The sequence below is a fragment of the Protopterus annectens genome, chromosome 4.part1 (assembly GCF_019279795.1).
Source record: "Protopterus annectens isolate FY-2018-M chromosome 4.part1, PAN1.0, whole genome shotgun sequence".
NCBI lineage: Eukaryota > Metazoa > Chordata > Ceratodontiformes > Protopteridae > Protopterus > Protopterus annectens.
This window is the reverse complement of record NC_056734.1, coordinates 567,704,645-567,729,560: the sequence shown is the minus strand read 5'-3', so window position 1 is coordinate 567,729,560 and position 24,916 is coordinate 567,704,645. Positions and strand designations below refer to the sequence as shown.

Here is a 24,916-nt window from a genome sequence, read left to right as displayed (position 1 = left end):
TATCCAAACCAACGTAATCTTGCCTCTCTGGCTTTGTCTCCAACCTGGGCTGACCCTCTAATATACTTATTCCTGATCCTGCCCACCCTTGTCACACCCAGTGCAAATCCTAACATCTTTAACTCTGCCACATCCAGCTCTAACTCCTGCCTTTTTGTCAATGCCACCGTCTCCAGTCCATGTAACATAGCTGGTCTTACTACCCTCTTGTAGACCTTCCCTTTCACTCTTACTGGTACTCGTCTGTCACAAATTACTCCTGACACTCTTCTCCACCCACTCCATCCTGCCTGTACTCTCTTCTTCACCTCTTTTCCACACTCACCATTACTGTGAACTATTGATCCCAAGTATTTAAACTCATCCACCTTCACCACCTCTACTCCTTGCATCCTCACCATTCCTCTATTCTCCCTCTCATTCACACACATATATTCTGTCTTAGTCCTGCTGACCTTCATTCCTCTTCTCTCTAGAGCATATATCGATCTCTCCAGAGTCTCCTCCACCTGTTCCCTACTCTCATTACAGATCACAATGCCAACTGCAAACATCATAGTTCACGGGGACTCCTGTCTGACCTCGTCTGTCAACCTGTCCATCACCATTGCAAGTAAGAAAGGGTCCGAGCTGATCCTTGATGTAATCCCACCTCCACCTTAAATGCATTCATCACTCCAACCACAGACCTCACCGCTGTCACACTACCCTTGTACATATCCTGTACCACTCTTACATACTTCACTCCCGACTTCCTCATACAATACTACAACTCCTCTCTAGGCACCCTGTCATATGCTTTCTCTAAGTCTACAAAAACACAATGCAACTCCTTTTGACCTCTGTACTTCTCCATCAACACTCAGAGAAAACATTGCATCTGTAGTGCTCTTTCCCTGCATGAAACCATACTGCTCATCGCTAATCATCACGTCCCTTCTTAAACTAGCTTCCACTACTCTTTCCCATAACTTCATGCTGTGACCGATCAGTTTAATCCAAAAAAGATACTCCAAAAAGCAAGCAGATAGGAAACGCCAACCACAGAGATGGTGAAAAAAGTTTTTCTTTTAATTACATGTCCTGGTACCTCGGCAATTCGCCTTCAATGGAACACCTCACCAAACAAACCCATCTCCTTAAATACAATACACAATTTGCTCATTAAACAATCAATTCATTAATTAATTTACAACAGCTTGTCATATAAACTTCAAACTCATGACGACTCATATTTAGAGTCCAAGAAAATATTGCACAAGTGTTAATAAATGAATAAGCAGTACTTTATAAAGTTTAGCATCAACAAATATCTACCACTTCTACCTTAATAAAACAGATGATAAGATTCATAAACTTTTATAATACAAAATTTCATAACACAACATTTCATAATACTTAACTCAAAATATCAAAATTTCACAATGAATCCCAAAACCTGAATTTATGATGAAATCCCAATGTCTAAATTCATGCCTCTCGGATATAACAGATGATAATTAAGAATCATCCTATGTTCTAGTTTGTTGAGTTCAGCTTTAAAATTACCAACCTCAAAATGTGGTGTAGCCAAAACACTATAAATGAATCCATCAGTGTTGCTGTTATGCACATTAACAAAATGTGAAGCCACAGGACTATCTAAATTCCCCCTTCTTAGATCCCCCAAATGTTCGAGGATGCAAACTTTTACCTTTCTGGTGGTTTGACCAGCATACCAGAGTGATTTGGCACAGTCACACCCCAAAACATACACCACCCCTTGTGACAAACAATGAAATCTCTCAAACGCCTGATATCTTTTCCCATTAATTTTCTTTCCATGTAAATTTCTGACCTTATGGCATACAGAACATCTTCCACAACATTGCATGCCAACATTCAAAACATCTATTGAATGCTCTAACTTTTTACTTAACAGTTCCTTCATATTATTAAATCTACTATAGGAAAAAGTAACGTGTCTAGGAAACGAACAACCATTAGTCATATCATCACAAATTAAGTGCCAAAATTGTTTTATAATCTTTTCAATTATGCAAGAAAATTCAGAATACCTTGATACAAAGAATAATTTCTCCTCATTTGCAACTAAACATTGTTTACTATAAACCTTTCTCATTTTCTGTCCTCCACATAGCCTATTTTTGATACCTAACAGTGTTTCCTCCGAATACCCCCTAGAAGACAGTCTATGAAACACTTCACCAAGTACCTCATCCCATAATTGTGGATCAGAGGTATTCCTCAAAATTCTTTTAAATTCCCCTTCAGGCAATGCTTTAATTAAAAGAGGAGGATGCATGCTGCTAGCATGCAAAAAATTATTCACCAAAGTGTGTTTCCTAAACGGTCTGAATTGCACCTTATAATCCTCTCCAACGTAAAATTCTACATCCAGAAACAAATTTTTTTCCCTTAAACATTCAAACACAAAACTAAGCCCATGTGAGTTCTTATTCAAATCCTGCATAAAAACATCAAACAAGGAAGGCCTTCCCCTGCATATAAATAAGAGGTTGTCAGTATATTGTTTATAAAAAATGACATTATTTACAAAAAAATTATTTTGGAACATAAACTCCTTCTCAAATTCCCCCATATATATGTCTGCATAAGTCTGAGCAAAAGCCACTCCCATCGCTGTTCTTTGACTTGAAGGTAAAATTCCTTCTTCCATATAAAATAGTTATGTGTAAGACTATATTCCAACAATGCTAACAAAAACCTTGTTCGAGGGCCTTCACCCATCATCTTTTTCATTGCTTCCAGGCCCCAAAGCTTATCAATGTTTGTGTATAGAGAAGAAACATCTACTGTAGCCCAGTATAATTCCTTGTACCACGTCATCCCTCGCAATGCCCCACACACATCCTGGGTATTCTTAACATGGGAAATCACCCTGGGTAAATAAACCTTGAAATGAAAATCAAGAAATGTATTGGTTCTTTCAATGTAAGAACCAACCCCTGAGATGATGGGTCTCCCTGGGGGGTTAACCATGTCTTTATGAATTTTTGGAATTGCATAGATATAGGGATGCCTGGGTTCCTTCGTCAGCAATTTTTTAACATCACTGCTAGAAAACAATCCATGCCTTTCCCCCCTCTCAAGCAGTTCAACAAGTTCATATGTGTACTGTCTTAATGGGTTATGATTCAACTTTCTATACACGTCTTCCCTAAGCAACTCTTCAACAATTCTCTCATATTTCACATTATCCATAATTACCCAATTGCCTCCTTTATCAGCAGGTCTGTCACTTTATCCAGCTTAGTCCTAAGTTCCTTCAAAGCAAGCCATTAATTTTTAGAGAGATTAAATACTCTCTCGCCTACAAAATTCTACATATTCTTTTTCAGTGCTTGCACAAAGCACATGTTCGAAAACATTAATGGCTGTCGAACATTTTGGAGGCAAAAAGGTACTATCACTAGAAAAGTAAGGCAAACCTAAATGTGTATAGCCCATTCCAAACAGCCCCCCATCTGAGATGTTACCATCATCACAAACATTTTCATATTCAAACTCATCAGGAATGTCATAAATGCACAAATTAAACAGTTCATCATCTTCATCTTCCCCATTGCCATTTGAAAAGTCCACACACACATCTTTTTTACGTTCCGAAAAATAAACCTTCAAATCCAATTTACGGACAAATTTTCTAACTTCCAAGTTAACATTGGAAAGGTTAATAATGTCACATTTGAATTCATTTTCTTAACATTTTGATCAAATTTACCAGTCCCAACCCGTTCAGCCCGTTCGGTTGAACTGTCTCTTCCGGCGTCTTCAAAAGACATGCTCTTCCGACTGCCAACGGTCTCCACAGATGAACAAGACGAGCCGTCCTCACTCCTGGGCATGTGCATCTTGATGTTCCGACGCTGACGGCGACCCTTACGTGGACAATTGAATACTTCATTCTTTTCATAGTCCCTTATGTCCCTGTTGAGTTTGGATTTTTTTCTACCCATGACATAATTTTTCACTTTATTTATTTTCTCATTAATGCTTCTAAAAGTACCTTGAAAAACGTTCGGTGTAGTTTTATCCATTAATTCATGCTGTAATTTGATGATCTCCTTAACGTAGATTGTCAACAGTTCTATTGTTTCTTTTGATTAATATTTTAAGCCAGTTGAGAGTGCACTTTTGTGCAACATGCCTCCATTCCAAGAGCAAATCACTCTCATCCTTGCCAAAGCCGCCAGCAGGCAGCCTATCAATGCGCAGCCTTCTAGGTGTAATATTCAAAGAAACATATTTTTCAAGCAGTTTAGAGTCATAAAAAACTGTCACCTCCTTGGACATCAGCCTTTCTAACCGAATGAAGTCATCCGAACAGGACTCTGTAACACTGGAAGACCATAAATCTGAAGCAGCAAATTTTCTTTCTCTCTCCTTCAAAAATTCAGTGAACAATAAATTCTCACCATGAGAGCTTCCTTCTGCCAAAACACGATCCATGATCAAACACAACTAAGGCAACAAAAATCAAAAAAGATGCTCCAAAAAGCAAGCAGATAGGAAACGCCAACCACAGAGATGGTGAAAAAAGTTATTCTTTTAATAACATGTCCCGGTACCTCGGCAATTCGCCTTCAGTGAAACACCTCACCAAACAAACCCATCTCCTTAAATACAATACACAATTTGCTCATTAAACAATCAATTCATTAATTGATTTTACAACAGCTTGTCATAATAAACTTCAGACTCATGACGACTCATATTTAGAGTCCAAGAAAATATTGCACAACTGTTAATAAATGAATAGATAAAATAATTGAATAAGCAGTACTTTATTTAGCATCAACAAATATCTACCACTTCTACATTAATAAAATAGATAAGATTTCATCATAAATTCAGGTTTTGGGATTCCTTGTGAAATTTTGATATTTTGAGTTAAGTATTATGAAATGTTGTGTTATGAAATTTTGTATTACAAAGTTTATGAATCTTATCTGTTTCTAAATATGAGTCGTCATGAGTTTAAAGTTTATCTGACAAGCTGTTGCAAATTAATGAATTGATTGTTTAATGAGCAAATTGTGTATTGTATTTAAGGAGATGGGTTTGTTTGGTGAGGTGTTCCATTGAAGGCGAATTGCCGAGGTACCAGGACATGTTATTAAAAGAAAAACTTTTTTCACCATCTCTGTGGTTGGCGTTTCCTATCTGCTTGCTTTTTGGAGTATCTTTTTTGATTTTTGTTGCCTTAGTTGTGTTTGATCATGATCAGTTTAATCCCTCTGTAGTTACTACAGCTCTGCACATCACCCTTATTCTTAAAAATCGGTACCAGAACACTTTTTCTCCATTCCTCAGACATCTTCTCACTTTCCAAGATTTCATTAAACAATCTGGTTAAAAACTCCACTGCCATGTCACCTAAACACCTCCATGCTTCCACAGGTATGTCATCTGGACCAACAGCCTTTTCATTCTTCATCCTCTTCATAGCTATCCTTACTTCCTCCTTGCTAATCCATTGCACTTCGTGATTCACTTTCCCCACATCATCCAACCTTCTCTCCCTCTCATTCTCTTCATTTATCAACCCCTCAAAGTACTCTTTTCATCTGCTCAACACACTCTCCCGCTTGTGAGTATGTTTCCCTCATTATCCTTTATCACCTTTACCTGCTGCACATCTTTCCTAGCTCGGTCCCTCTGTCTAGCCAATCGGTACAGGTCCTTTTCTCCCTCCTTAGTGTCCAACCTTTCATACAACTCTTCATATGCCTTATCCTTAGCCACCTCTCTCTTTGCCATGCACCTCATCTCCTTATATTCCTGTCTACTTTCTTCATCTCTCTGACAATCCCACTTCTTCTTTGCCAACCTCTTTCTCTGTATACTCTCTTGTACTTCCTCATTCCACTACCATGTCTCCTTGTCGTCCTTCCTCTGTCCAGATGTCATACCAAGCACCTTTCTAGCCATCTCCCTTACTAGCTCTGCAGGCCAATAAATCGAACTTGGCTTGGCGGGGATCCAGGGAAAGTAGATTAAAAGGAGGAGTTTCTGTAGATTTTGAAAATAACACTCATCCCAAGGTTGCCCGGTTCTGCTAAAGAGCACTGCAGGCCAGTAGATCGAACTTGGCTTGGCGGGGATCCAGGGAAAGTAGATTAAAAGGAGAAGCTTACGGATGAGCACTCCATCCAACGAGACAAGCAGTTACACCAATATGCACACATATATAACGTTTGTGTAGGCTTGCTGGTTACAAGATAAATGAAAGAAAACAAAAGCTATAGCAGTAAATTACACACCAGCACAGAGCTCACCTAAGATTTTCCGTACCTCTGGGAACATACTAAAACAAGATGTTTGGAATATGTGAGAAGAACCTGCCCAGAAAATTCCAAAAATATGAAACTGGAAAATGTTACTTGAGGATGAAGAACACAAAATTCAGACAATAAAAATGGTTTTATTACCCTTGCTAATCTTTGTGGCCCAGACCTATTACTTTAAACCTGATGAATCTTTTTGGCGAAAATTCAGTAAGGCGCTTAGGAATTTTTATTGAGTGAGAGGAGACAAAAGCAAATACACTGGGGAAAAATTAATACTCCATAAGAAAAAGGGGGGGGGGTTGAGAATGCTGGATTTAGAGCTTTATTTTATATCCACTTACATTAATGTGCTTGTTACAGTTTCACGCATATAGACCTAAATGGAAGGAAATGGCATTAACTCTAGAAGAAAATACTCTAGGTCGTGACTACTTTGGGCATCTGGTATGTATTAAAAAAACATCAACAAAAGATATGCATGGGCCTATATCAGTAAATATATCAAACTGTTATTGGGAGTAATAAACATAAAAAGCTTGGGGAAAAATGGCTATGCCCATAGGATCCTTGATGAAGATAGAGACAAACAGAAAGGGAGACCTGTAACAGATACATTGACGAAAAAATGAAAAAAAGCCAGGGATTTGGGAACAGTTCATGCAGGATGGAGAAATTAATACTTTGCAAGTAGGCTTGGTAGAATTTAAAGGACATAGGTCAGCTGTCTTACTGGGATTTAATGCAGGAGTTATGGGAATAGGAAGCATTTGACATCTCAACAAAGCAGACCTGGTATAATGGACTGTAGAATCAAGGACAGATGGGCCAGTAAGGAGTTGGGTGATGAATAGAGAATATTTGTCATGGAGTTGGAGCACTGCATGTCTAAATGCAACAGGGATCAGGTAAAATTAAAAATACAGTTAGAGGTAACAAGAGTGGAATGATATATGGGAACCCTAAGCACTTCATAAAATCTAGAAAGTTTTGAATACTTGTGTGAAAATGCTAAGAGTAATATTTTATACTTCCAAACGATTAGAGAAAATATTCCCAAAAGAGAGAGGAATTAGTTGGAAGTGTGATGAAAATGAGAGAGGAACCTGGAAACGAATATTCTGGAAATGTGTAGAAATCAAACAAGACAATGAGTGATTGAATAAACTCCTAAGAATGCTGGGGAATTAAAAAAAATCTCTAAGAATTCTTAGCTGTAGGATACCAAGAAGCCTAAACATGTATAGGTACTGCTTTCATTACTGATCATAGTGGCTAAGAAATCTTTAACCAAAAAATAGAAACAAAAGAGAAACCCGATGCACTTAAACAGAAAAATGATGAATGAGATTAGATATGCTGAATTAAAAAAATAAGAAAGGCAGCTTTGTATACAGGAAATTAAGTTGTGGGAGAAGGAAGAAATTAAGGAAGGAAATTAACAGTACTGTTATCAGCGAGTGGAAGCCAATGGTAGGTGATAGGTCTGCGTACTAAGGGCAAACTAAAGTTTAGAAAATAAGTCTTGTAAGTTCATAGGTGTGTACTAGGCTAATGGCCCTGGAGCCTCTACAAGCCTAGCCCATAGGACTACCCTGGCATCGTGCCACCCAACCTTAGGTCCTAGTGCCTCTTAAAAGGACTAGTTTAAATTTGGTTACTTTAGTGGATGTGTATTGTTGAGTTTAGGATGAGGGGGATGGGAGAGTAGCCAAAAAAGTAAACTTGACCCAATTAATAGATCAGCTAAAACATGAGTGTGCATGAGCATGGAATCACTGTGAAGTTGATCATTTTTTAATGTAAGCATTAGACCTGTGATGAAAAGCATTCAAAATGTATAAAAATTGTTAATGAAGGTTAGTGCTCAGAGCATGCGCAACGAAGCATGAAGGCTGCATCTAATGTAACATAGGTTTTTGTAAATAAACATGTTTAAATAGAAATAGAGTATTGGAGGATTAATGCGTGAATGGTATTTTATAAAAAAAAATTCTGGAGCTCCCTACCTCTAAATACATAGGTTAAATTTGCATTTTAATGAATTTATTTTACACTATTTGCTTTATTTTAACTTTGACCTTCAAATGAAAAAGGCTTATTACACTGTCTGGAATACTGATTCTGAAAGGAAGCAGGATTTTTGAGTACTGCCATTCCAAGTGAATGAAAAAAGTTCCTACAGGAAAAGATGCAGGGCATTATGACATTCTTTTTTAGCCTATACATTATACCAAAGAGAAAGCTTAACTAAAAAGTTGAATCCTGCCACTGTGACTGCAGTCATGAGGTCATTTAGGGCAACATAAAATAAGTAATTACATTTGTTATAGGAAAGTTTTTGTAAGTTTTTCCTTGTGTAGGAGATAAAGGCTAAATTATTTTTTGTACTGTGATTGTAAGTGAATAGAAAGAAGATCCTACAGGATAATTGTAATGCATTATCACTGGATCTTATGGTAACACAGACTACATTATGAGAAGAACAAAGCCTAACTAAAGATTTCTCTGGGTATATTCATGGCTTTTAAAGGGGGAAATGTTTAAGTTTTCTGTAGCTTTAAATAATTTGCATACTGATTAATGGGGTATTGGTTGAACCTGTATTTAAGACTTGCTGTTTTATATTTTATTCTGATGAAGTTCTCGCTTTACCAGTATGAAAGCGCTTAATAAATAATGGACTTTGGTTGATGCTGCCTGTTTGTTATTTCTGCGTGTCCACAGTGTCCACCTGTTGGGTTTTAAAAAAAAAAAAAACAAATCTTGACAGAGTAATTGCCCTCATTGGTCATTTAGAAAAGAATAACAATGTAATAACTACTTGTGCTGTAAGAAGGTATGTGTTGCCTAGAACAGCACAATGACACAAAGATTTTAGTTTCTGCCTGTAATGGTCAATTGATCAGTAGTTGTTGATATCCCTCCAGTGGGTTGCATCTGTGAAAATACTAGCAGCTGATATCTGCAGTTCAGTATTCCTTTTATAGGTATGTTTCTGGGTATCAGACCATGAATCCAATAGGAGTTCTATTTTTAAAGTAATATATAGGAAGTATCGAATGCACAGCTTTATCTGTCTGATCTTTGAATAAATTTTATTTGAATCATCTAAAAATGCAGAAAGGTCGGGGCAGGGATTTAAGATCAAGCCAAATGGCTGTGTTGGTAATCTTGAATATTTTATGCATGAACAATTGATGATTTCTTTTGCTGATGTTTCATTAGGTTATTTGTCATGCTGTCGTTTTCTGGATGACAACCAAATAGTCACAAGCTCTGGAGACACAACCTGGTAAGTTACAAAAGCTCTTTAGACTGTGTGTGTTGTATTTTACTGAACAGTGTGGTTGAAAGGTGTTGTGTTAATTTGCAGTGCACTTTGGGATATAGAAACTGGCCAGCAGACTACCACATTCACCGGACACACAGGGGATGTTATGAGTCTCTCTCTCAGCCCTGATATGAGGACGTTTGTTTCTGGTGCTTGTGATGCTTCATCCAAACTGTGGGATATTCGAGATGGAATGTGTAGACAGTCATTTACAGGACACGTATCTGATATTAATGCTGTCTGTGTAAGTATATACTTAACAGCAAAATCCAGCAAATCATGAATTGTTTTATTCTGTTCCTCTAAATTATTTGATGTTATGATGCTAATGTTTTATTTGCTTCCACCTCACCCTCCCCCCAATCCAAGAGGGGAATGATATTATGCAGCATACAATACAAAGCACCTGTCACCTTTACTAATTCCTGCACAGAGCATTGCGTCAGGGCTTGCCACTTGACTGTATAGAAATTGTTTCTAGTTGATTTGATCACTTCAACTAATTTCACCAACGATGGGCATGGATATTTGCCGGTAATAAGTGGATAGAAGATTTGGTCTACTCTAACCTACTCCACTGAGCCATGGTAATGGTGGGAGTGGTCTGTGTGTCTATATTGGCCAGTTTGTGTCTACCATAAAGCTCAGCAACCCTATGTCAGCAAGCTACTTGCTGTCTGGTGTCCAGTTGCCTAGCCTGGGTTACCTGAAATAGCACTGAGTGAAAGCGGAATGTAAATCTAATTAACCTGCTAAAAATTAACTAAAGATTGCAACACTGAATAGAAGTTTTGTGACCGAATGCAGATTGAAAGTGAATGACATGATGGTAAGGAGGAGACTGGACATCCTGTGTATTCAAGTGATTGAGTGGAAGGGCAGTGCAGCAGAGCCACTTGACTTGGGATCCAGAGACTATTACTCATGGGAAGGACTAGAAATGGTGTGGGAATTGTAGTGAGGGAGAGTCTATTGAAGGCAGGGATATCATCAGTATTGGTGAGAGACTCATAGTAGTCCGATTTCAACAGGCAGATAGGCTGAGATTATGAATACTGCCCTATGTCCCACAGCAGGTTTGCAGGGGGGAGGAAAAGAGTGCATTTGGGAAACAGTTGCTGTGTGCACAAGGTAAAGCAGGACAGCTTTGGTTGGTATTAATAATGAGGGACCTGAATTCTCTTATCTGAGCAAACAAAGTAGATTGTGCTGTAAAGAAGGTATGGTTGTGGTGGCATGAATAAAGGAGAGTCTGTTCTAGACTTCTGTCTTGCAAATGACTCCTTTGAAGGCATTTGTGTTGAGGCGTTAGAGGTGTTCTAATAAATTAGTCTCTAGTTTTTATTAGGGTGCTGTTTTTTGTTGTATTTGCTGTTTTACTTTATCTGTAGTAGTATATTATAGACTTTTGTCTGGCAAATGACTAGCTGCTAGCCATCACATGGCTCACCAAGAAAAACAGCCACAAAATCGCATACGTGTTCAGCATGCAAGAAGTAGACTTCCTTCTAACAAGGAGGAATAATAGAATCAGAGATTGCAAAGTCATGAAAATTAAAGTTCTCCCCAGTGAGACTGTCTGCCTTACAGCATAAATACCAGTACCCATAATCTGAGTAAGATGAGCTAAGGTCAACAGCGACCAGGCAGAAGACCAGGAAGCTGACTGGAGAGAAAACACCACAGGAAAAAGAGGAAATAGGTGAAGTCGAAAAAGAATGGTAGCATATCTAAACTGCATGTCTGGAGGCTATAGAATAGCTATGTGGCTGAGCCAGGTGTAGAAACAGGGTAGGTAAGGAAAGCTGGTGTTGGAAATCAGAAGTCCAAAAAGCTATCAAAAGAAAGGAGTGCAGGAGAAAGTGGGGGGTAGAAAAGATGGACCAGGCTTAGAAGGAGTACTGGTTGTCTGATAAAGATGCTAAGGGAGCAGTTGAAGTAGCAAAGAACAAGACATCAGAGGTGCTCAGCCATCTTCCAGAAATTGAGCAGATGGCACGAAGTAACTCTTGTTGCATGACAAAGATATAAAGAAGTCATCAGACACCTTTCATAAAGGATTCCAGCAACAGTTTGCTCACCAGTCCATAGGACATTAGAGGTTGAGGGAAGGAGTACCTCTGATTGAAGAAAACCCCAGAGGAGCTGAACTGTCCCATACACCACCTACAATGAAGGAGAAAGAAGAACCCACTATAGAAGAAAGAATAGCACTACTGAAATGCAAGTCTAAAAAAGTAGCAGGCTCAGAGATGAGGTCACGGCAAATGTTTGAGTTAGGAGAGAAATGGCTCCCAAGGGTACTCTTAATATTATGGGAGAGGAGAGTTTATCCCAAATGATTTGGAGATTAAACATTCTAGTGTCAGTGTACAAGAACAGAGGGGGATATTCACAACTGTCAGCAGTACAGAAGTGACAGACTTCTCTCCTACTACATGAAAGTGCCAGAGAGGGGGATTGATAAACAGAGATGAGCAGTTCAGATTCGGATCTGGATGCAGCACAGCTGACCCAATGTTTGTAATTAGAAATATGATGGGAAAGAAGCTCTAAATGAGTAAAGAGGTCCAACCAGGCATTTCTGGACTTGTAGAAAGCATATGACAAGGTCCCAAGAAGTCAGATTTGGACAGTCCTGCAAGGGTTCTGTGTTCCTGAAACACTGGTAGAGTTATTGCAGGCTATGTACAAGACCTAGTGACTAGTACATAGAGTGTTCAGACTCATTGGCAGTGGGTGTGAAAAAGGGTTCAGCTTTATGCCTACTTCTGTGTATACTGGTGATAGACTACATTTGAAAACAGGTCTGAGGCAGCAGCTGTAGCAGATAGTCCCTGTCAAGTAATTGAATGGCTACATTGTCGAATGTGATTTGGTCAAACCCATATCAGCAATGCAGTCTGTCAAAAAAACTTTACACAAACACAGCAACCCGCACACAACACAAAAGTGGCTTTCGCAGGGGCAAGCCCCCTGCACCCCCCCTTATAGTTATATATACCAACTCTGAGATTGCAGCACAGTGTGGAAAAGGGCAAATTTCCTGATCCCTACCATAAAGCAATCTCAGTCAGAACAGTTTGACAGACGGCATTGTCAATGATATGGATTCGACCATATCACATTCAACAATGTGTCCGTTCGATAATGTGATAGGGATCCATGCAAATGATGTGGCACTACAATGTCTGAGCAAGTACTTCAGCAAGTTGTAGGGGAATAGAGTGCAAAACTGAAATCACATGGAATGAAACTGAGTACATGCAAGACATCTGTCATTGAAGCAAGTGAGGGAAGTAAGCTGAAAATATAGATAGAGGGTAAAATCATGGAGCAGGTTAATAGCTTCATGTATCAGGGAGAGGTGATTGAGAAGGGAAAGATGAATAAGGAGGTCAGCTAGAATTAGGGGTGCTACAGCCAAACAGTACAGTGTGTTGGGTAAGGTGTGACAGAAGAATACCAAAGAAGCAAAAAAATTAACACATACAGAGTAATGATGTGACCAGTACTTCTATATGGTACTGAAACCTGAACAGTAAAGACAGAGGAGATGAGGAAGCTAGAGGTGACGGAAATGGTGTTGGAGACTGATGCTAGCATTTACATTGTAACAGACTGAAAAACAATATCGGAGCAGAAACTTAAGTCACTTGTGCAGAAAAGCAGAAGTCAGGTTGGTAAAGATTTGGGAGAGTCTGGTGGAAGGCAAGAAGAAACCAGGGTATCCAGCCAATGGATGGATTGCATTTGAGAAGACGTGTGACAGACATGACTGTTGAAGAAGGTAGTAGACTGGAAGTGAATTAAGACAGGTGGCGACAGTTGACATGACACCCTGATCTCGTATAGAAAAAATGAGGGCAAAGGGAGTTGATAATTACTCCTTGTGAAAACATATTCACCTTTTGACTGATTGTGAATTAAATCTATGCCTTCCCCTCACTCTGTGATGATACATTAGGTCAGATGGTGAAAACCCTAAAGGCTGTTGGAGCAGTTCTCTCTTTATAGATTGAGAAAGAGATGTGGCAAATGTCAAATGCTTGTACCACACCTGCTTAAACTGAATTACAGATTTCATCTACATGCTCTTAAGAGTAGAGTTAAACTAGTCCACCCAGCTATTTGTCTTTGGATAATAGGGATAGTTTGAATGCTTTACATTACAATGCTTCCACAGCAGGTCTAATAAGAAATTAACACATCTGTAACTATTTCCCTTGGAAAAAAAACTATCCGGCTGAATATTTTTAACAGAATATTAAATACCTTAAGTCCTGCAAGGAAAGATCTGAGCTGATCTCATCTCAAATCTTTCTTTATGGTCATGCCCAATTCTCCATCCAAAGGAAGTCTGGTATCTTTTAATTTTGTGGCTCAGATTCCAGCATGCTACTGCCACCTACATTTCCATTTGAAGCAACCCCTTCCAAGGGAAGCCTGCTACCTTTCACTAGCTGTAATTCATATTCTGATGTGCTGCTATTGTCTAGCCCTCCACTAAATAGAATATTACCCTCTGGAGGTATGGGCATCAACTGCATCTTCCCTTAGTGCCATCACCACAGGTATACCTCCAAATCTGCCTGCCCATAAGCATGAACACAAGGTATTGCATCATCAGAGTAATTTACACTTAAGGTATCTGCTGAAATATCTTTAAATACTGCCACTTGCTTGTTCCCTTACCCTTCTCATTCACTACAGAAGTAAACTCTGGCCAGTGCCACCTGAAAATGTCTCTCCCAGAGCCCTAGCTGGAATGAACTGTCTGGGAGTGGCTATTGCTTCTTTTTAACCACTGCAGGCTTAACAGTAGTTATGTTTGATGCTGGAAGCCTCTTGTCACTGTCCTTTTTCTCCTTCACCAGTATAGGGTGCAGACCCCTGTAGTCTATGGCAGCAGTTGTCTCCAAAGGAACCTCCCTCTACCATGATGCTACCTCTGCTTGCTGGCTCATGTGACTTCTTCCCTACTTTGTTGCTGTGAACACTTAAATAGTACATACCTCATTTGGTTGTATTGAAAACATTTAACCCCAAGACCAAAATAGGTCCTGAGCAAGTACTAGAACCAGTGGCTTCCCTCTTTGCCTGTTGAACCTGCTGTGATGGTCTAGGCTGCTTCTCTACAGTTATACCAGTATGTAATGCTAGGGATGTCGCCTTGATCATTTAATAACCACTGGCCAGAGGTCACCTTTTTCACTCATCTTCACAGTACTGATCGATTCCTTGGCTGTCATCGAAGTTATTGTATCCTTTGACAAAATACAGTGTGTTTGCTTCATTTTCATAAGGTCTCCCAGCATATCAGAAATAATAACTATGGCATCCTCTCATGCATCTGGGAAAATACATCTATAGTGGAATCACTAACACTATCCTCTAACTTTCATCTTTTTTCTGTAAACTTCAGAAGTTAGTCATTCATACAGTTAAGTTTTAATTTTGGAATAATTGCTACAGTTTCATTCATCTTAGTGATTGCATAACTGGCCTTACCTGAGAGCAGATTGAAAAATTGCACCCATTTCTTCAGTATATTTGTTGTGGATTACAAACACATCAAATGCCTAAACAAAAAAATCATCCCCTTCATTATACAGAGGAAGCAATTTAGTGCTGACATTTGCATCAGTGGTTTGGTTTTTACGTGATGTGATCACGTTTGCACAAAGGGTTAGTAGTTTCCTTTTGTGCTAGCTCTGCATTTCTCTTCATGGGCTTCTGTTTGACTGCAGTTTTAGCCCTGTATCTGTTCTTGTTCACTCTCTCTGCTCTTGATCTCTCTCTACTCAAACTTTCATTCTTTTAGTTACCTTAAATTAGTTTGCCTCCAGTTCCAGCTCTTCCTTTTTTAGTTTAGTTTGCATTCTAAGACTATTTGAGGTTGGATTGATCAGTCCATTTTCTGCATGCTGTGGAACTGCCAGGTAGTCTGCAGGTTCACTGAACTGAATATTTAGCTACACCATAGGCAGAGGTCTCCATATCATTGCTTATACTAACAAGTTGGATTCCTCTTGTTTTACATTCTTTATAATCAACTGTGACACTGATCTTTTTTCTTATCAAAGATCAGATTTGCCTGTTTTGCTAATTAGTCTGCCTAAAAACAAAGTAACTGCTTTGCAGCATATTCCTTCATATATTTGGCTTGTGGCTGCAAGGGTTTGCATACGTTGCTGCCCAAGTAGGTTGTTACAATATCCCGACCACTGCAAGCCAATAGGTGATGGTCATTAGGGGTGTGGTCTCACAACCCATACCACTAGCAGTAGGTGAGGGACACAGTCTTGGATCCACTCCATTGCCCCATAAATATGGATAAAGAACACAAAAAATATTTATTTATTTTACATTTGTTTACCGGGATGGTCTGACTGGGACAGTGACCATTTCCAGCAGAGCCCTGGGGAGAAAAGCTCTAGTCTAAGCTTAAATACAGTTTATCAGAACAAGTAATAGAAATTATAAACAAAATTGACCAAAAAAATTAGTGTTAACACATTTACAGGATAAAAATGTAAAAACAAAAATATATACATAGTATCAAATAGAACAAGACTTAAAAAACTTAAAATATAGACAAATATATGGTGAATTTATATATGTGGAGGAACATAAGGAGTTAGGAAATTAAGCAGGGAGAATCACTTAGGCAAAGTAGTGTATAGTTAATACTTCCGTGGCGAGAGTTGCAGCTAGGAATGTAACTATTTATAGAGAAGTAGTGTTGTTAGAAGGGGCAATGTTAACCAAGTTAATATGTACAGACATTGTATAAGTAATGCTAAGTTAATAATTAACCTAGAGTGTTACATGTGGAAAGCCAGGATTCAAATAAGTGTCTTTTGAGCTATATTTTGAAATGAGTAAGATTGCTTATGGATCTAATACTATATGGAAGGGTATTCCAATTTTTAGCAACAAAGTTAGTAAGGAAAGTTGCCTGCTGTATTGGATACTTTGGTTACTTGGAGTAAGTCTTTGTAAGATGATTGAAGAGTACGAATGTTAGAGTAGGGTTGTAGAAGATTTTTTAGGCAAGGTACGTTGTCAGGATTGTGCATTATTTTGTGAGCCATTATTAACTGCTTCTAGTTAATAATAGGAGGTAGTTCCAACCAAGAAAGGTTTTTTAGGCATTGACAGTGATGGGTTGAATGTGTGGAATCTGTTGCAAATTTGGCACTCTTATTATAACATGATTCTAATTTACTTGGTTAGAAAAAACTAAATATAAACTCCAGCCAAGCTAGAACTTCCAATGAGTGACCTCCCAAACCTCCTGTAACAGAGGCACATGGGATATATGTAAATGACCCTTATGAACATCAGGTGTTTCAGCTATATGGCGATTCTGATTGCCCATGACTTTTACATTTGAAGTCATTTTAATGGACAATTTCAGGCCAATATAGGCAAACCCCACTAGCTATGGATATGCATATTTTGGCCTTGTTATGACCTCGTCAGCATAGCATAAGCAGAGTGTTTAACTAAGCATAAGAAACACAGGGTTGCTATACCCAGCTGATATTCATTATCATTAGGGTGACTGCAAAATATCCCAGTTAACAAATTAAAACAAAGAGATAGAAGGTCGCACTAAAAAACCAATCAGAAAAAAATAAATGAAAACTCCAGCCAAGTTAGAACTTCCAATGAGTGACCTCCCAAACCTCCTGTAACAGAGGCACATGGGATATATGCAAATGACCCTTATGACCATCAGGTGTTTCAGCTATATGGCGATTCTGATTGCCCATGACTTCTACATTTGAAGTCATTTTAATGGACAATTTCGGGCTAATAAAGGCAAACCCCACTAGCTATGGATATGAATATTTCGGCCTTGTTATGACCTCGTTAGCATAGCATAAGCAGAGTGTTTGACTAAGCATAACAAACACAGGGTTGTTATACCCAGCTGATGTCCATTATCATTAGGGTGACGGCAAAATTGGGTTTGGCTTTATTGGCCTGAAATTGTCCATTAAAACGACTTCAAATGTAAAAGTCATGGGCAATCAGAATCGCCATATAGCTGAAACACCTGATGTTCATAAGGGTCATTTGCATATATCCCATGTGCCTCTGTTACAGGAGCATTGGAAGTTCTAGCTTGGCTGGAGTTTTCATTTAGTTTTTTCTGATTGGTTTTTCAGTGTGACCTTCTATCTCTTTGTTCTAATTTACTTGGTTCTGACTTTTTGAGGTTGGCAAGTATGGGGGATGCATGTAAGAGTAAGGAGAGAAGATGGGTTCTAGCTATGGCTATTCTTGCAGCATCTGTTCCTTATAGTAATTTATATTTACATGTATTGTTTGGCCTTACAACCATGTACAAAATCTGCACTGTGCAGCATCCACACCCAAAATAGTTTCCACAGTGAGCAACTAAAGAGCAGAGTTACAGACCTTGGCATTCCTGACTTTTCTTCCACTTCACTGTTTTCAGTTCCTTACAGTGCTAGAATATTCAGAGTAACCATAATGTAACGAAACTGTTGCATTCACTGTTACACACACACGCACACTCTCACACACACACGCACACTTTCACACACACACACACACACACACACACACACACACTCACTCACTCACACACGAGGACATCTGGTACAGGGTCATGCTGGTAGTAGAATTTAATTTCTCATCCTCTGGCAGAGAAATAAATGCAAATGTCTTTAATGAACGTTTAGCAAATGTTGTGTTAAAATGGTCAGGGGAGTATTTCTGGGTGACCAGAAAGAAGGGATTGGCTAAGCTGAAGAACAGAAAATTAAAACCTGCTGCATTGACATCGCACACAAGTCCCAGTATGGCACAGAGAGAACAGCTAGCCTGTATGTGATCTTCAACAAGCCAGTATTGAGGAAGATGGAAAATTTGAATTTATAATGAACTACATGCCATGAATGTGAGTGCATGATCAGGGTTCCCACTTCATTGAATGTATGGCATCACATTATCACAGTATCACAGTAGAATAAGGTGGAACATGCTTTAGCAGCACATTCCAGTACAACTAAGAAGCTGTAAAGTGAGAACATGAATCTGAAGGAGCAGGCAGTGGCATTGGAAGCCTTGTCAGATTCAAGGCATTTGAGTCGACTCCAAATGTTTTGGAGCCGTCTCTGCACCTTGGTGCTTCAGCACTGAAAAGCTCAGCTCCCGACTTTCTCCTTGGGGAGATTGCTTTCAGAGAGAGAGGAGTCAGAGGTCCAGAAGCCTGCCTTCTGGGCGCTAAGATCTTCCTTCTCTCTGGAGCGGTCTGCCTTCAAGGTAGTCAAGAGGGTATTCTTTGCTCTGACAGGACTGACAGATCCAACCCCCTCATCATCATTTTACACCACAGGGACAGCCAGCTCGAGTCTCCCGGACCACCCAGCAGGGTTTCACAATCTTTTCTGACACTTCCATGGAACACCCCACTGAGGAAGTCCCTAGGAAGCAAAAGTGCAAGAGGAGGCACTTAGACTCTCCACAAGAGTCAGTCACTGAGGATACTTATTTCAATGAGGATGAAGGGTCCTCATGATCACCTCCAGAAGATATCTCATTTGGAGACATCCTTGAGATCCTTAAGCAGAGAGATGGTTGGACCTCCAGCAACCCTCCACCAGAGGAATCGGTATTTTTGGAGACCTTTGGCGCTGCCTCATCTACCTTCTTGGTTACTCTGCTCACTGACTAGCTTATTGATTTGGTTTCTCAGCAGGCATGGAAAGAGCCTGACTCAGTTGAGCCAATCCCTAAGAAACCAAATCCGATTATGGCTGCACCTGTCGGGAAGGAATTTTGTAGTAAAGGGATGTTCATCGTGTTTCACTGTTGCAGTCATAACCAATGGGTTATCCGGCTCCCAGTAGTCCTCGATCGGCCAGAATACCAAAGGCAAGTAAATGTGACATCGGCTGTTGATTGTAAAGGACGTCAGGATGTCTGATACAAAAGGAGGCAGCCGACGTCACTTCCTCAGTCTTCCTTGCCGCGGAGCCTGAAGCAAAAGCATTTTTGCACGAGTGCTGGTCTGCAGTTTACCTTTTTGGTTTCCAACCACAAAGTTGAAGTTAACTACAGCTAATTACCCCGTTGGGGATCCTCTTTTCTTGCCTTAATGAATGTCAGAAAAAGTCAATAATTGTCTTACGTGTGGAAAGCAGATTCCCCATAAAGATTTTCATTCCTATTGTATTGTTTGTTTAGGCATTGACCACGACGGTCCTAATTGTGACCTCTGTGCTTCCTTTAATCCGTGTATTATTTGTCATCGGGCTAAGCTTTTAGCTAAACATTTTGGAGTGTGGCTTAAGTTTGTCGGTATGGCATACGCTGGTCTTCAGGCTTCGGATATCCCTAAGAAGTGTAAGGACAAGGACCACGACAGGCTTCAGAAGGTCAAGCCTTCAGATGATGTTAAGTTGGTAGTCAGTTCTGCGGTAGCCAGGGAGGCGCCTTTGCAGCCCCTGCAGTCTGCGGATTTTCAACCGCAAGCCTCGATTGAGACCATTTCTGAGTCCCTCAGGCCTCCGGCTTCCATTTTGTCTTCTGACCTTCCACCTGTTGCCTCTTCAGCTGGATCCGGAGCCACTAAGCTGGCTCTGATGTCCGAGGCCTCTGTTCTTCGTTCGGACAGCAAGTTCATACCGACAATCTGTGCCACTACAGTGGTTGCTAGGCCTCCCAAGTCCTTCAGACTTGCAGGTAAATCTTCAATTAGTAAGCCTGTGAAGAAACAGGCTCCACTTTCCTCTCGTTCCCCTCATTCTCAAATCGCTAAATGGCTGATGACGTTTTGACTCTTATTAGGGGTTCACAGCCTCCTCCTTCAAAAAGGGGTAGGGCTGTCTCTCCTGAGGCTTTGTCTTATTCAGGTTCTGATACTTCTAGCATTTCTGCTGATGAAGAGGAAGTTCGCAGGTTTTTTCTCCTTTTGAGGATTCAGATGCAGAGGAATCCATTCCTTCTGCTTCTCCTCAAGAAGATTTCTGTTTTATTGATACCTGGAATACTCTCAGGGAGCATTTTAAATGGGAAAGTCAAGATTAATCCCAATCTAAGAAAAGGATCAGGGAGTTTTTGGATTTGCCTCAGCATAAGCCTCTGGCTATTCCTTCAGTGTTGGAAATGGTTGATATTTTTCTTGAAAATGCCTCGACTCCAAATTCAATTCTTCCTGCTTCCAGGAAACATACTATAGAGTCCCTGAGTCTCATTTGTTTCTTTTTAGGAATCCGCTAGCTGACCCAGAGGTTATTTCTCAAGGGCCTAAAGGAGTTAAGGCCACTGTTACCAAGAATCCTGTTCCTTCCGACGGAATGTAGGAACCTAGATAGGTGGGGTAAAAACGTTTATACCTCTGCCTCTCTTGCTATTAGGTCTACTAATTGATTTTATCATATGCTTAAGTATCAGCAGCACACCTTGGAGGCTATTAAGTCAAAGATTGCAAGTGTGCCTCTTTTGTCAGAGTAAGGATGTGCAGAATTTGCTGGATTCTGCCAATCTTGTCAATAAACATTCTTTGCATTGTGGTTTTGACGCTCTAAAAGCCTCCTGCAGGGATACAGCTACTGGATATGTTCTCAGAAGGCATGCTTGGCTCAGGGAGCAGCCCCTTCCAGAGCCTGTCAAGTCTAAGCTTTTAGATATACCTTTACATAAGGACAATCTTTTTTGGCAGCAAAGCAGAGGTAGTGCTCAAAAAGATGGAGGATAAGGCCAAGTCTATGCAAGCAGTTAGACTTTCTGCAAGCTCATCCTCCTCGTTTCAACAGGAATTACCCTTCTAAGAGTTGGATGTTTCCTGATACCAGCAGACAGAACTGCTCAAGGACTAGAGGTTACAAATCTTCTATGGGGCAGGTGGCTGCCCCTCAAAGGTCTAAGCGTTGGCATGCTTCCACTTCCAAGGCGAGCAGTTCTAAGCCTACATCTCAATCCAAACATTCTCAATGACTCTGTCCAACGTCTGCCTGTTCCTGCTTGCCCGGAGAATCCTGTAGGGGGGGCTGGCCTTTTTTGCAAATGTCTGGGCCACCATCATGGACGACAAATTGGTACTCAGAACTGTATCCCTAGGTCACAGGTTTTCTTTCCACACCTTTCCAGTACCCAAAGGATTCCCGGACACTTCCAAACCAAAGGGCAGAAGTGGAAAAGCAAATTTGGTCTCTGTTACATCTGGGGGCAATAGAGTCCATTCCTGCTCAGCAGATAGGCCAGGGTTTCTATTCCAGACTTTTTGTAGTTCCAAAAAAAGAAGGCACCTGGCGTCCTCCATTCTGAACTCTTTCTTGGTAATTCCAAAGTTCAAAATGCTCACTCTGCATCAGTTGCTACCAGTGTTAGACAAGGACTCCTGGCTAGTAACTTTGGATCTCAAAGAAGCTTATCTGCACATCCGTATCAGGGAAAGTTGCAGGCAATACCTTCATTTCAGAGTGTGCAAGCAACCTTATCAATTCTCTGTGCTGCCCTTTGGCATATCTACTGCTCCCATAGTTTTCACAAAGTGCCTAGCTCCAGTCATTGCTTTTTACATGCAGAAGAAAATTCAGATTTATCCATACTTGGATGACTGTCTAATTCAAGCAAATTCTCAAGAACAGCTGTTAAAATGATCTGGAATTTGTAAAGACACTTCTCTCTTTGGGTTACACTCTCATCGTGGAAAAAAATAAAAACTGGTGCCATCCAAGGAGATAACATTCCTGGGAGCGAGTCTGAACACAGCCGCCCAGGTGGTATATCTCACCCAGGAGAAGCAGGCAACTCTTTCAGTTTACTTCAAGGATTTGGCAAGCCTGTCCCAGCTCTCTGCAAGGAAATACCTGCAAGCACTGGGATACATAGCCTCTTGCATTCTCATGATTCCAAATGCAAGACTGCATATGAGGAAATTGCAATGGTATCTCAAGAACCTTTGGTGTCAGCACACACAGGACTTGGATATGATAATTCCTCTGCTTCCATGTCTGCAGACAGAGTTTCTATGGTGGGCGACAGCCTGTCTACAAAACAAGGGCATGCCTTTTCGCCCACCTCCTACCAATCGAGTTCTTAACATGGATGCATCGGACTACTCCTGGGGAGCTCACCTGGATGGCAGATGCATACAGGGACGTTGGAACGCCCAGCAGATGCACCTGCACATAAACATAAAGGAGTTGATGGCAGTTCAGCAAGCCTTACTAGCTTTCAAGCATCTTCTTTCTCCAGGAACTCTGCTTGTCAGGACAGACTACACCACAGTCATGTGGTACATCATCAGGCAGGGAGGGACTCATTCTTACCCCTTGTGCAGACAGAGCATGATTCTCTGGTCCATAGCAGCATCCTTGGTCCTGCATCTCCTAGCTCAGTTTCTTCCAGGGAGACTCAGTGTTTCGGCAGACCAGTTGAGCAGACAGACCCTGGATCCTCACGATTGGCAACTGAACAGAGCAGTCTTTTACAGCATCATTCAACGTTGGGGCACTCCTCAGGTGGATCTTTTCTCCTCCCCAGACAGCCATCTACTACCACTTTTTTTCACCAGACAGCATCACAGCAAGGCCTGGAGAAGTGGATTCTCTGTCCTTCCCTCGGATGCTTCTGTCAGTTTGTCTTCCCTCCTCTTCCTCTTCTTGCCAGAGTATTATTGATGATAAGGGACGAAAGACCAAGGGCTATTCTCATAGCTTCACACTAGCCCAGACAGCATTCGTATCCACTGCTTCGCAGTCTCTCCCAATTTCCTCCTTGGCATCTTCCTCTGAAACCAGATCTTTTGGTTCAGGAAGGGGGAAACATTCTACATCCTCATCTTCAGTCTCTCCATTTGGCAGCATGGTTCATTGTATGAATCAATCCATTTCTTCTTCCCTTTCCCAGCAGGTGGTTAATGTACTTTAGGAGGCCTAGCACTAGGAAGTCCTACGCTGGCAAATGGGAAAGATTCTCTCATTGTATGCAGGCTAGAGGGGAATCTTCTCCTTAGCCTACTCTTCCTCTGAGCCTAGAATACTTGGCTGATTTGCTTCAGGGTGGTCTTTCTTTTTCTTCTATCAAGAACCATGCTTCAGCCATTTCTGCTCATTGTTCTTTTGAGCAACCCATTTTCTCTCATCCCCTGATGAACATGTTTCTCAGAGGTGCTTGCAACTTAAAACCTCCCAGAAGGGCACCTACTCCAGCCTGGGATCTTAATTTTGTTCTAGAGAAACTCACTCTTCCTCCTTTTGAGCCAGCTCCACAAGAGCAGCTTCCACTTCTGCAGCCTTTTTAAGGGGTGTCCCTACTAAAGACATTTTAGAGGCTGCCACATGGTCTTCTGTTCACACTTTCACAAAGCATTATAATTTGCCTTTGTTTTCTAGAGCCAGGGCAGGGTTTGCCACTGCTGTTCTGCAGGGCATTCTCTCCAGTCCTTGATTCTGTTGGTGCCTCCTCCCTTTTCTTTGGGCTTTGGTAATCAATGCATTGGTTAGGTCTGCAACAGTGAAACACAATGAACATAGTACAGTTGTGTACACTTACCATAAATGTAGTTGTTAGAGTGTATTCACTGTTGCAGTCCTGGTTTCCCTCCAGCCTTCCTCCTTTTTTGGTCTTTTCCTGTTCTCCTTTCCTAAGATACAGGCTGAATCTGATTTTATTTGCCAAAGTTTCTTTTGGCTTAAGCCTTGTTTTCTCGGGACTCCTGACTGTTATGGCAAGAAAGACTGAGGAAGTGACGTCGGCTGCCTCCTTTTGTATCGGATGTCCTGACGTTCTTTACAACCGACGACAACCAATGTCATATTTACCTACCTTTGGTATTCTGGCAGATCAAGGGCTACCGGGAGCCGGTTAACTCATTGGTTAGGACTGCAACAGTGAATACACTTGAACATCTGCATTTATGGTTAAGTGTATACAACTGTACTTTGCCCGTGGATGCCATGGTAGTGGCGGCCACCAAGAAGGAATTTGCCAAACAAATTCCTCTGTTCATCCCCCTAACAGGGAGTCTAGGGCAGTGCACAGGCTTAGTCTAGGGCAGTACACAGGCTTGGGAAGTACATCTATTCTTCAGAGAAGATCACTGTTGGATCTCTGAACTATTTGGCACATTTTACTAGGTTACAAAGGGGCTTGATCAAAGTATTTTCAAAATCCCTATCGGACCATTTCTGCTGAGGCCCAATTGTTTGTGACCTCCCAGTTGGCTACCCTCCAATCCATTTCGAATACTCCATGAGGCTTATTTGGCATGCAGCCAAAGCTG

General features: G+C 40.7%; 1 protein-coding gene across 1 annotated transcript in view; it reads left to right on the top strand.

Annotated features, from left to right (window-relative positions):
- Window positions 1-24,916, top strand: part of GNB4 (G protein subunit beta 4) — a 1,262,726-nt gene that overhangs the window by 1,008,155 nt on the left and 229,655 nt on the right. Inside the window, exons 7-8 of the mRNA XM_044070378.1 lie at window positions 9,540-9,606; window positions 9,688-9,889. Of these exons, the coding sequence (XP_043926313.1) occupies window positions 9,540-9,606; window positions 9,688-9,889 (269 nt within the window). The remainder of the gene's footprint in view (window positions 1-9,539; window positions 9,607-9,687; window positions 9,890-24,916) is intronic.